General features: G+C 42.2%; 1 protein-coding gene across 1 annotated transcript in view; it reads right to left on the bottom strand.

Moving 5' to 3' along the window:
• Positions 1-5,269, bottom strand: part of LOC111219334 (poly(rC)-binding protein 4-like) — a 168,210-nt gene extending 162,941 nt beyond the window's left edge. The window contains exon 1 of the mRNA XM_022741969.1: positions 5,185-5,269. Coding sequence (XP_022597690.1) covers positions 5,185-5,269 — 85 coding nt within the window. The remainder of the gene's footprint in view (positions 1-5,184) is intronic.
• Between the last annotated feature and the right edge of the window lie 8,404 nt (positions 5,270-13,673).

The following is a 13,673-nucleotide window of genomic DNA, read 5'->3' on the forward strand; positions in this document are numbered from 1 at the left end:
TGCTCACGATGCAAATGAGAGTGTATGTCTGCAGTAGTTATTAAACCGGCATGCATCAAAGTCTCAGCTCCACATGCGCCCCACCTCTTTGCCCATTTTTGGGTTAGCCAGGAGTTAGGCAGAGTCAGGCACTGCCAAGATGGCAACGGTGGAGCCGCCCACTCTGAGCTTCCAAAACCGTTCTTCAGAAACCTGTGTGTGACATCACAGAGGCTACGTCCATCTTTATATACATACGTTGCCAGTTCCAGTTTTATAAACTCCAAACTACCACGCCACTACAGACATTCAAAGGGCTGAAGGTGGAGGGAGGGCATCTACTTCATCTCCCCAGGCTCTGCGGGGCTTAAGTGCTATCCTCACCTCAGGGATACTAAACATTGGTGGGACTCTAAGAAAAGTCATTCAGCCATAGCAGGTAACTTTAATTTACTTTTTGAATTTTCCAAATACCCTTTTTTTTTCAAATGGTATCCTTGCCAAAAGGAAAAGTTTTAAAGGTGGTGTATCTCTGTACATACTGTATAATTTTAGGGGGCCTACAAATGGTAGAGTAGAGGACATCCTGGGCTCAGAAAAAGCAAGATGGATTGTTTACTTGGACAGGACTGCTCTGTTGGACAGCCTAAACTGGACATGGCCACTGGAGATGGGACTGTGTGGGAGAGCTGCCACGGAGCTGCAGAGACAGGCTTTGGAGAGAAGCTAGAAAAGGCCTCTGAGGGAAGAACAGATGCAGGTTTGTTTTACTGAGGAACAGAAAAGAGCAACAACTCTTTCAAAATACCACTTGGTTAAGTTTCAGGAAGGACTAATTACGGTTAACAGAAACCAGTACTAACTGCTGTAAATAAACTGGGAAGACAAACAGGAACAGGGACGATGTACTTTAACCCACTAAGACCGGATGTGGCGTACTGTACATGCATAGTAGCCTATATGACTGTGTCGGTTTTAATGCGTTTTGAAGCAGATTGCAGCAGATACCTGGATGAAACCAATAAAAACAATGACCTCGAAGATTCAGACGCTGATTTCAACCTGCTAAGTTGCTAACCAGCTAGTCAAGGCTCGGCGTGAGGCATTTCAGAGGATGATGGGGAAGCGAGCCAGTGGCGCTAGCTAGAGGTAGTCACTAAAACTTTAATTTCTTAGCCTCTGAAGCAGATAGAAAAGGAAAAGGCCAAAGGGTTTAAGGTCTCAAATGGTTTTTATTTCATGTTTCTCTCTACTTCAGAGGCTGAGTAATAAAGGTCTCAGGGAACGTCAAGTTTTTCAGAAAACCTACAGGTTTAAGGAGGTTGTTTTCAAACGGCGCCTCAGGTTTTAATAGGTTAAATGAGCCGAGTGCTATGAAACTACTGTGTTGGCCCAAAAATAAGAAGACTCCCCACTTTCCAGTACCTGTTTTAGTAAAAAGACTTTCTTGAGATATTATACTAGTTTAGATTATCCAAAGATACTGTTAGTCCGGGGAAAAAATAGTTCTCATCCTTGAAGCCTTTTTTCTTGTAAAAGTGAAACACTTGTGCAGAATGTAAATCTAAATAGGCACATACTCATGCTCAATATGGCATTTTTAGGACTGTTTTTTGTGTGTGTATGTTGTGAGTTCGGCTATGTAGCTATGTGTTTCTGCAGTAAAGATATGAGAAGATGATTCTGACTCACTTTAAATCATCAGAAATGAATTTCCTGTAAAACAAGTCATCACTATACGAGTCATCAGAAACCTGCAGGTTCAATAATGCAAAGGTTACCTCACCGGGGAGCTGGTGTTAACCGGCTGTTCTCTCTGTTCAGAGGAATATCTACATTTGTGAATAAATCAAAGCCAAGTCCTTGAAAAAATTAGAAAGAAATTAACAGTAGTAATAATAAACTGGGGGACTAGATGATTATGTGCGGAGGGAGGGCTAACAGGTTCTGACACAGGAGGGCAGAGAGCAAACCGGCTGACAGGAGAAAATACAGGAGAAGAGAAATGGAAAGTACTTCAGAGTTCGGTGAAAAGCAGTTAGGTGACAAGCTGCGAGCTCACAGATGATGCCTGCTGGTACTCAGGGTGGCTCTCCAACTGATTTGCTGAAGGCTTGGCAGGCCGACGCTGTGGGACCTGGTGAAGGCCGGGCTCAGGAAGCTGAAACACCAGGCTTTCAGGGCACCAGGGACCTGGACTACAGAGGTTGTGGAGACACAGACAGAAGGCTGGCTGATGGAAGGGGAAGGGTGGGGAGGCGGGTTACACAGCTACGTTGACATTTGTGAAGATGAGTGGAATGAAAAAGCCAAATTTTATTGTTTTTTAAGGTTGGAAAAAAAAAAAAAACCTTACTCCACACAGTCTGCCATTGCTATATTTTCTGTATTAGCTTGTTGTTTTCAACGACAATCAACGAGCGGCGAGAGATAAGATTTGCCTCGCAGAACTTTTGGGAAAGAATTCCTAAAGTAAAGTCTGACCTTTTTATATCAAATAAGGCCTGGATGATGTTAGCAACACACAGTCACGGATTAGCTGAAGGGACTGTATCTCTCTAAGCCAGTTAGCAGCTCTGTTGTGGTCACTGTGCTTTCTCATCTCCTCTGTGGCTGGTGGGGTTTTTTTTTTTTCCTCCTCCCTCCTCCTCTTTCTATTCTTTCTTTCTCTTCTTTTCCTCTCTCCCATTTTCTGGTATTTCTCTCACCACCCGTCCCCCCTGTCTGCTTTCCTACCACTCGAGTCAATCCTGTCTGCTATCGCCCAGACTCCCCTGCTCTCTCTCCCTCTCCTCAGCTAAACCTGTCTTGTCCTCCCTGAGTCCCTGGTGAGCTGCTAGTCCTTCGCCTCAATCCCTGCCCTGCTTCTCCCTCCTCTCCTCCTCTAAGCCTGTATCATTTCCTTTCTGTCAGCCTTCCCCAGACTCCCATTCCTCCCTCGCTCCTTTCTTCTCTCAGCTCTGTCTCTCTCTCCTCTTGCCCACTTGGCCTGTCTTCTCTTCTCCCATTCCCTATGACTTCATTGTTTTATGTCACCCGTACCTTCTCCCTCCTTCCTATATCCCCTTACTAATCCACTATCATCTTCTCTCCATCCAAGAATCCCTTTATGCTCCTTACCTTCTTTCTTTTTCCACGCTCTCCTCGACTGCCGTCATCCCTCGTTCCCCCATGAGCATCTTCCTTTTGTTCTCGTTCTTTCCTTCCTCTCTTACCCCCTTTTTTTTCTTCTTGTGTGTGTCTCAGCAGTGAGTGCCATGTTAATAATTCATGCCGTCTCTAATCTTAAGTTGTAAATAGTTAATCAGGAGCAGAGCCAGGTGACACCTCCTCTTGGCCCAATCACTGCACCCTGGATCTACCGGCTGTGTGATTCTGTCTCCCAGTTTAATGTGAATTGCCCACATGCTCTGTGTCTGCACAGTGTCAACACGTCTGTTTCTCTCGGCCCCTGTGGTTCCCACTCTCTGCATAATTTCTGTGCAGTTGTCTGAATTTCATTATCATTTTCATTTATGTTTTACATCGGTTGATTACTGAGATTCTCTCTCATTTTGTATGGAACTCTTTAACATTATTTCCACCGCCTACTGGGCCCGTAATGAAATTCGTACTTATTAGAAAGGAAATTCGTTTACCTGTTTCTTCTGATGCATTTCTAAAGATTTTTTTATTTTTTTCAAACTGGAAACAAACAGCGGTCTGCCATTATTCATCCTCCCCGCCTTCCTCCTCATGTGGATTTTGTCGTCTCAGTGAATTAAAAAAAAAACAAAAACAATAAGAGGTCATTAATCGCTGCCAAATCAGAGCTAAGTATTTAAATTAAATGCTCAACACCTGAAGCTGGTCTGCTACTTGGTAAAGTTTAGGGCAGTGGTTCCCAAACTTTTCCAACTCATGGGTCACTTGAAAATCTCAAACATGTTGGGTCACTTTTTGATTCAGCATCTGTGTCTGGACTCGCTTTCCTTTTAACTCTTCCTGTTGCTAACCAGCTATCCATTTTGATTCTTCAGCTTTTGCCATGGATGTGATCTTTTAGCGCACAATCAGACGGAGGTATAGCAAACACGAAATGGTTTTAAAACATTCAAAAACTATTTACATTTTTTTATACTTATATATTTTTTTGTAAACCCCTGTTTTAGGACGCGGTTAAAAGAGCCTAAGTGGGAGGAGTCCATGGAGGCCAGACGCTGTATTACAGAAACTTCCACTCTTAAGTCTTGTGATAGGAAGAGCATAAGAGAAGATTTGTTTGTACTAGCTTTAGGAACCTATCTTATCTCAGGATAAGAAATCCTAAATACTCAATCCAACATCGTTTATCATCCTTTATGTATGTTACCTAGCAACCAACGCTACTTTTCTCATCTCGTCTCACTGATGTATTGTTTTGATTCCTTGTTGAAACGTACAAAAAGTGGAACTAAAACAACGACAGGCACTTTTAGAGGTGACATCTGTAGAAAAATCCAAAGATGTCCTTTTTGGGAAATTTACAATGATGCTAACTCAGGAGATAAGAGAGAGAGAGAGAGAGCGAGAGAGAGAGAGAGTGGGTTAAGATAGCCTGTATCTACTAACGAACACAACACATCATGAGTGTCTGCCATGAGTCTTTCAGTGACTAAGTTCAGCCTGTTGACATTTCATTGCTTGTGTAAAAGAAATAAACAAGCAGTGATATGGGAGCAAGTCAGTTCAGTGGTCCAAAAGTGAAAGTTAGGACAGATTAACAGTTCATCCTAAAGTTAGGAGAGTTCATTTAAGATTTTGAGAAGTTAGGAAGCTTGTATTTTTATTTTTTTTTATTCAGATAAAACAGGAACATTGACTTAGGAGATATTGACCTGTAACGGCTTCTTTCCTAGATCAGTCCTAACCCTAATTACCATGGTTACCAGACAGTTAAGACAGGATCTGTAGGAAGCATCTGTAATACGGCCCCAGTCGAGTGTCGATAGGATGTGTGGGATGTGAACCTAAATAACCTGAACTTCTCGCCACTTTCAGCATCAATACTTAAAGCTGACGACAGTTATTTTCACAACTGCAAGAGGTGCAGCTTGACGGGGAAGCATCTGTGTCTGAACAAACAACAAATAGTGTTATTTTCTCTGTTGAGAACAGTGTCAACATATCATACAGTAGTGGTGCATAGCCCTGAGAAAGTGTGTTGAAACATAGAATTTTACTTACCAAGCGCTGCCATGTCGTCTTTCTCGTTTCCTTTCGTGTTTTTCGCTCGTTTGACAGATCCGCACTTCTGCAAATGGCTCTCCATGCTGAGTGGCTGCAGTGGATGGGCCTCTTGAATTTACAGCCAAAATGTTATGAGAGGCATCATTAATAATTTCCACTGCAGCTTCCATATTTTCCAACCTAGAGCAGAAAGAAACATATTCCTATAAAATCACACACACACAATCACTATTTCCAATTTTGCAGTGCAAGTTTTTTTGTAGTGCTTTTCACAGGATTGGAGACACATAATCTCTGCAGTTGTTACTACAGTTATTTAATATAAAATGACATACAGGATGAATAAAGTAGCAAGAGAGTTATTCTGAAAATATGAGCTGTAAAATACTTAAGTGTGATTTAAACTCCAACTCTGCCTCCGATCCTTTCTCCTCTACGGCAGAAAAAGAAGAAGAAGAAGAAGAACAAAAACATCACATCCCCAAAGTAAATTGCACAGTAAGACAGTCAAAGGAAATGAATCTTTACCAAGGTACCGTGGGCAATCTCCACTGGATTTATCCTTTACCAGTTACAGCCATGCCGAGTTCCCAGAAGACTGAAATCACTGAAGATCTCTACAATTTTCACAAACCACCAGATGCCTCCAGGTGAAGTTAGTCCTGTGCATTTTTTTTTTGCACTTGTCTTAGTCGAGTATGAATCACTAGCTTGCTCTTACCCTTTCACATCCTACTGAGGGCGCAGGAGGCTAAATATGTAAAGACAACAATGCTAATATAATGATAGGCTGGGAAGCAAATACACGCTGGAGGGTGAGACTGAGGTTCAGAGAATCAAACAGATCGTGGTTTGTAGAGGTTTTTCTTTTTATTAAGTTATTGAACGGTTTTATTTCTGTATCTCGCGTTTTTCTGTGTTGGATGTCAGCTCGGGCTGAATCACCCATTTTCTGGGTTACATCTATAGAAATCTGTAGAAAACCTTTTGTAAAAGTGATGTACTCGGCTGAGGTGATGTTCCCCCTTAGACATGTACAGTTTACGACATCCAGCAGAGGAATCTAGCTCAGCAGCCTCTGGATGGATTTGGTGTAGATGTCCCCGGTGCCCAGAGAAAGAATGACTTCAGTGATCCCCCCGATTTTCCATCTACTGAAGTCAAAGTTTCAATTTACTCAGTGAAATATTTCAACATCTTCGTGATGGATTGGCACAAAGTTTGGTGAAAACATTCATGAATCCTGGATGATGAATCCTATTTTTTATTTGTTGATCCTTTCACTTTCCTCGTAGTGTGACAATGAGGAATATGTGCCTTTGAGTTATATGCATACCTGCCAACGCTCCCGAATTTCTAGGTAATCTTGTGGCACCCTTCCATTTTGTGGTTTCTCCTGGGAAACTCCAGTAATTTGCATGGACCTCAACCTCTATTACATATAATTATACACGCATCCAAATGTTTTGTGCGTTTGTCTGACGTCGTCCAAGTTGCCAGATGACATGTTCTCTTCGAGCCCGGCTGCTGCGTTCAGAAACAGTTTCAATGGACAAATTGGAGACTCACTTACATTTGGAAAGAGACGGCACTGGTCTTATTTTGACTTGATCAGAAGCAGTAACAGAAAGAGAGATAATCATAATTTTACCATCAGAATTTTAACAGCTGTCATAACTATATGTGTCACCATCCTCCACCTCTCAGTTTGTTTTGTACTGTGGCCTTTTAGCTTAATATGAAGTACCTTTTTTTGGGCTGATAAGAAATTAGGGGTTAAAGGGCCTTTAATTTGAAAACAGTTACAGGAAGTGTTCAGTTTGTATGAACATGTAATGCAGTAACTTTATTACGGCAAACAGGAGCAACTGAAAGCAAAACCTCGTTCTAAAATATCGATATGACCAATTCTACACATCAAACAGAGGTAATCAGAAATAAATACCTGACTATTAAAAGGCTGTTACCTGACAGAGGCTGTGAGCCGTGTTAGAGACTAAATAAGAATAAATCACGGCACAGTCTTTGTCTTTTATTTATGTGTTTGGTGATTTTGTCAGACGATGTCGCAGTTATAAAATCATTGTCCTGTTTCTTTCTTTAAACCTGCAACGTCAGATTTTTTGAGGTCTGTTGACGTCTCTTTTAGCCCTGTGTTTGGTCTCCTCCAGCTCCTGAGAGGAGCCGCAGTAACAGCTGATTATTCTCAGTAGATTCATCACAATGAGCGACCGTCACATCGTTGAGATGCAAAGTTTTTACCTGACAACGGCAACGGGGTAATGTATATGTGACACACTATTGCACAGTATCCTGTTACTGTAGGTTTAATGCTGATTATGATACATCGCAGGGGCATGAAAAAAGGAGGAGAAACAGAGGAGGGGGATGAAGGGGGGAAACAGCGGGGGTACAGGGAGAGCTGGGAACAAGAGAGGCAGAGAGGGAGGTAAGTTAAAGGACAATATGCAGAAAAAATTGGGTAGAAAGAAACACTGGAGGCAATGGAATAAAGAGGAAGAGGGGAACAGAGAGACGATCGGAAACACAAGACACATATAAAGAAAGTAGATAATTTAAAATGTCCAGGAGGGATGTTTATGTAAAAGTGAGATACATTCAAAGAGGCAGAGACACATCTGAGGCCAGTGGGATTACTGAAGGTAATCACAGAGGCAAATGAGATGCAAAACAAAAGCTTTTCTTTGTTCAAGTTTTCTGGCCAGGACTAGCTTCCCCCGCTAACATCCTCTCCGCACTTTCAGATGCTCGGGGTCGCCGTCTGTCCGTCTTTGGTTTTAGAGAGATTTATGAGAAAAGCCTTTATTGCATGAGTCGCCTTCTTGTCTCTCCTCTGCTGTGAAACGGAGAGCAGAGACTCTCACTCTGAGCTGACGTGAAAGCAGTGCACATAAATAAGGTAGCTGACATGAATTTGGTTTTTTAAGTTATTATTTAAATTCTGTAGACCGCCCCCCGGGGGTTGATCTCACCGGGATCATTTTTATGTAAGGAAACACGCGGCCTGAGGAGTGGCACTATAAACTGATTTGGCCCTTTATGACCTGACTGACGGTGGAAACACTGAATTCTATAATGACAGCGGCAGAGAAGCTGTTTAATTTAGATCGGTCACTTCTGGCTGAAGCTCATTGCTGCCCTGGAAATATGTCCCTGCAGCCTACGCAGGTTTCAGTATATGATTTTTAAAACATACATTTTGCAGTCGAAGGACATCTCATTTTTCGTCTGGACGTTTAGAAAATAATTGTTTTTTTTCCAAAATCTAAACGCGGCAGGTTTTTCACACGATGGTGGGGCAGTGTATGTGTTCCAGAGTCTCTTTCAGGGAAAGCCCACGATCGAACAGGGCGGGCGGCTGTATCTACCGGGGGCATCGAAGCCATAAAGGTTTTATGGGTTTTATTTTCTGCCTTTACTGCATCAACATTAGAGTGGAGAGAGATCAGATAATATGCTGCTCTTGACCCAGAGGGGATGGCTGGGAGATAAAGGAAGATGAGGAGGAAGATGGGAAAGTGAAAGAGAGATGGAAGGTGGAGAGTAAAAAAAAAAAAGAAGAAAATTTAATGCTGAGAAACTTGTGTCATTCGCCTCAATAGTTAAACTTAATTCAATGAAGCGTCTTTTATGGGAAGAGCTGTTTAATAACCTCCATGCTCTCATTTCCTCTCTCATCCGAGGCAGGCTTCTCTTCTGAGTGTACGGTACTTTAATGCACAAAAGGTAGTGACACATAAGGGCATAGATGGCCTCTATTAAAGGTCCCATATTTTACACTTTTCCTGTGTTTCATTTGAAGAGTTGATCCATTAGAAGATATCTCAGTGTAGTTTTACATCTCCTCTCTCAGGCTTCTCTTTGGAGCTCTAGCAACAACAGGTTGGTGAGCCAATCAGAAGAGAGGAGGCTCTGAGCTTCGGGGTGTGGCTTAGGGCGGTGACAGCTTTGTTGTGACATCACAAAGTTCCAGGAAGTCCCGGCGGCTGGTTTTAAGGCTCAGTTTCTGAATACAGGCTGTGTGCATTTCTCTGTGGACTGAGGCTTTGACACTTTCACAGTTTTAATATAGAAGCTAGAGCTGATCTATAATCACACTACACATGGAAATCATGGGGCCTTTAAAAGGCAAATTCCACTTATTATTTTACAGACGAATAAAAACTGCCCTCGTGTAATTTACTGGACTCACAAATCATCATTACAGCTGTAATTATATCGTAAGGGTTACACATGAAATTGATTAAAAAATATCCACTTTTGAACACTCACAACAGACCCATATAATGAGTGGTCAAATTAAACACGTTAGCTCAAAATATGAACCCAAAGTGGTGTCCAAATACAGATGAACAAAAACACACAACCAGATGCATCTAAACTTCACACAAACAAACACACCTGAACACACACACACATACACACACACACACACACACACACACACACATACAAATAACACAGATATGTATGAGCACGCAGCAGGAATTAAAAGTGAATGAAGCTCCTAAATCAGTTTCTCACAGTCACAGGCCTTAGTCAGCGACTGAGTCACGCCAGCGTCAGCCCATTTCCTAAGCCGGGCTGTAATGATCTTGGCTGGGTTCAGAAAAAGAGTGTGAATGCACAAAGCTTGAAATGTTCTTTGTTGTTTTGAGACTTTCAGCATTAGTCAGGACAGGCCTGTAAAAGCCTGCGTTGTCAGGCGAAAGGCAAGAACAAAACTTTGAGCTTTGAGCTGATTTTTTTTTTTTTTTTGGTGGAGGTGCATTTCAACAAGTCCTGCAAATAAAACCAAATATATATTTTCCACTTTGCACAACTTCAATTTTGACATCAATGCCTCAAAACTACATTTTAAAAAATGCAACACAAAAATATCATTTTCAGATCTTACATAACTTTTGGAAGACAGCCTTGTAAATTACCATTTGCAGAATTCACAGAAATGCCCTATTTTAACGTTCCCACATATTTCGTGACTGAATAGAAGATGGGCGCCGCAGCGGTGCAGCGTTTAGCTCTACTCCCTTAGAGCAGGAACGTCCTGGAGTCTGTGTGTTCTCCCTGTGATTGTGTGGCTCCAAAGACATGCGACAGGGTTAGGTGAACTGGCATGACTCTAAATTGCCCGCAGGTGTGAACGGTTTTGTGTCTCTTGTGTTTCAGCCCTGTGGTTGACTGGCAGCCTTCTCCAGGATGTACCCGCCGCCTCCTGCCCCGACACCATGCTGCCGTCAGCTCCTCCCTGCGATAAACGGATACAAACACAAACAATATATGTCATATCATATTAGAAACCAATATGTAAAAAAAAATCCTACATAAATGAAAACAATGCACATTTTCTATTAAAACAGTAGAGACTGAATCAAACATTTACATCAACCTGCTGTGTCCCTGTTCTGCTGAAACGCTCCAAAACCTGAAACTGGAACACACACACACACACACACACGCACACACACACACACACACACACACACACACCTCAGTGTTACACATCTGCTTCCTCCTGCAATCTCTAGATAAGCCTGAGGGGCTGTGGCCGCTCTCACTGACTGTACAGGTGAGGTGTGATTACTTCAATCGCCTCTAGGTGGAGATGTGTCATTGAAAAACACCAGTAAACCCCCTTATTACACATGTATGTGCATTCATTCTCTCTGAGAGATTCACAGTTCACTCTCTCATTCAGACTTCTGAACACAGCCACACATCCTCACTTCCTCCTCCAGTGTGTCAAGGTCGCACCGTTTTAAGATGTGAGCTTGTAGAAAATTGATAACTACGGCTTTTAACAAGTTGAGTTTTTTGAGTGTGTTTGCTGAGAATATTAATGGATTTGACGTGTTATTTTTTATTTTTTTTTATGTGTGGTAGGCCTGCACAAAGCCTCCAGCACAGCGAACAGTGCGGTGGTAGGCAATCCAGATATTCCCGAGCAGAAAATTTGGCAGACATGTCAGCGGTGTACCTCCACAGAGGCTCCTTTCAAAAGGAGAGAAAATTTGATGTAAAATGCCAGAAAGTACAAAATGAAATTGACTTTATATATTTTTCAAGAGTGCAGCTGCTGCTGTGAGTTCTTGGTTGATTGATGGATGTATAGATTTCCTCGGTATGAATACATTTAACAGCTCAAACTCCAGTCAAGGTTATCATGACAGAAGACAATCAGCCCCACTTCTTAAAGCCACGTCTGTTAATCTTTCTGAATTTTCTGCTCTATTGATTAATTGCAGATGTATTCCGCTGACATGCAAGTGTTGCATCATGGTAATTGGACTCATTATGTGTTCATTAGTTATGCCTAATCTAACCCAAATGTTGTTTTACCCCGATTTCATCAGCTGTCAGAGATGACTGTTTTTACCCACATATTTTTTCTTTTAGTAAACATATCTTTGCCAGTGGTGTTCCTTGACTCTGGGGGGAGAAGCCCCTTGAAAAACCCTCCACCCTCAACCAAATGTAGACTAGATCAGCAGATGCTCGAATATAGAGATGTCTCCTAAACGCCTCACATGCAGGCAGTGGGTAGATGCAGCACACATCGTCAGTGGTGGTGGGGGTTTGGAGGTTTTAAAGGGGCTGTCATTGCAAATATTGCCAATATGAGGGGCCATGGGGGGTGGGGGTGGTGGGGGGGTGTCTGTTGAACCCTGGTAGAAAAGGAAAATAAAAAGCTAAAAAAAAATGACACATAATGTTGATTGACAGTTGACATTGATAAGCTAGAGGCCATGCTAAGTGCAGTACTAATGGAGGACAATTGATTGAACTGGAGCTTCAGTGACGAGCTGCCAAACAACTTCAGAAATGAGCTGAAAGAACTTGGAGAAACTCCATTAACACATTAAAAAACAAATAATGTCTTGACAGTGAGGAATGTGTGTTCTTTCAGAAAAAGGTTCTCTGTGATTAGAAATCATTAGAGAGTGTGATGGGTTTTTAGGGAGTTAACTGCAACAGCTTTGGGTTTAAATCAGTGGTGTGACAGTGCGACTACTCTGCTGTGCAATGTGACTGAAAGAGCAGCGTTTACGGGTGAGTCATTCACACCAAGTTGTTTCATGTGATTTGAACTGTATCTGGATTGTGTTCAGTGTGGATTAGTGAGCACACGGTGTATCTCTGTGCCACTGGATTGAGATTAAATTAACATTTGATGACACATAAAATGCAAAAAACACCACATGACCTCCAACTGCCCGCGTTGCTTTGGAGCGGTTCCTCGGCAGCTACAGTTCATCATGTTGACATATTGACATATTTATAACTTCTGGCCAGTGCGTGTCTCAGACCAACTCCTGAAGTGATTTAGCCACTCAGATTTCAATTTGCACTTAGGTGCCTTTTTAAGCAGCTAAGTGCCGTCATTACATAATCTACATGCTCAAAATGGACAGAATGGCAAAAGGTGTAAATATAAAACCATACAGAGCAGCACAGCGAGGGATTTCTCGTGATCTCGTTTCGTTGTGCTGTTTAATGTCGTGTTTTGTTTAGCGCTGACATTTTGCAAATAAGCTGAGCTGAACTCCTTTAAAAAAACTATTTCTATTCTGCTTCAACACTTTGCAAATATACTTGATACAAATATATATTTTTGTGTTGATATATATTTTGTCTCCTCTCAGTGTATTTTTATGCATGTTGGTCTAGTATCTTCCTTTGCAGGGTTACATTTAAACAACAAGCCTTTACCTGGCATTTGAGTTTATGTTGTGGGTTGAGACTGTCCTCCTGTGAAAAAAAACAAGCCCACAGGACGTCTGCGCAGCAGGTTACTATAGTTACGTTTTGTTGCTAGGCGACATCTAGTGGCCGGAGTAATTATGACAAAAGAAAAAAGACAAAGAGAGACAAAGTCCAAGTCAGGAGGAGGTGGTGGTGGATGGATGAATATGACACAGGAAGGCGGTGTTCGATTCACCCATGTGAAAGAAGCAGTTTATGTTGTTTCTAATATCTATGGCTGTTGGGGCAAAGTTAGCCACGTTGTTAATGTAACCATGACGACAAAGATTGTCTAATGTTGAGGAAGTACTGATTTAACCCAAACCATGACCTTTTCCTAAACCTAACCAACTACTTTTTGCGCCTAAACCTGAGCAAGCCATGACCGTTTATAATAGTAACCGTGGCGACGAACATAGGTACGCCGCTCTTGGTACAGTGCTATGTGTTTATTATTATAACCATGACAACCAAGGTCCGGTACGCTTGCCGCAGTCGGGGCAGTCAGGGCAGTCAGGAGACACTCCTATGGGTCGTATCCGAGGGCCCGTATGGTTGCTAAGGGTGGAGGCCTGGTTGTGTGGATCAGTGTGAGACTTTAATTTCACATGTTGTCTCGGGCTCTCACACAGTGTGGACCTTTAACCTTCAGTTACACGATGGCCTCTTTAACCACTCGCCAAATCCTGTATATCACTTCAAGAATTATTCAGCTGCAGCTT

The sequence above is a fragment of the Seriola dumerili genome, unplaced genomic scaffold, assembly GCF_002260705.1.
Source record: "Seriola dumerili isolate Sdu_G_001 unplaced genomic scaffold, Sdu_1.0 BDQW01000066.1, whole genome shotgun sequence".
Lineage (NCBI taxonomy): Eukaryota > Metazoa > Chordata > Actinopteri > Carangiformes > Carangidae > Seriola > Seriola dumerili.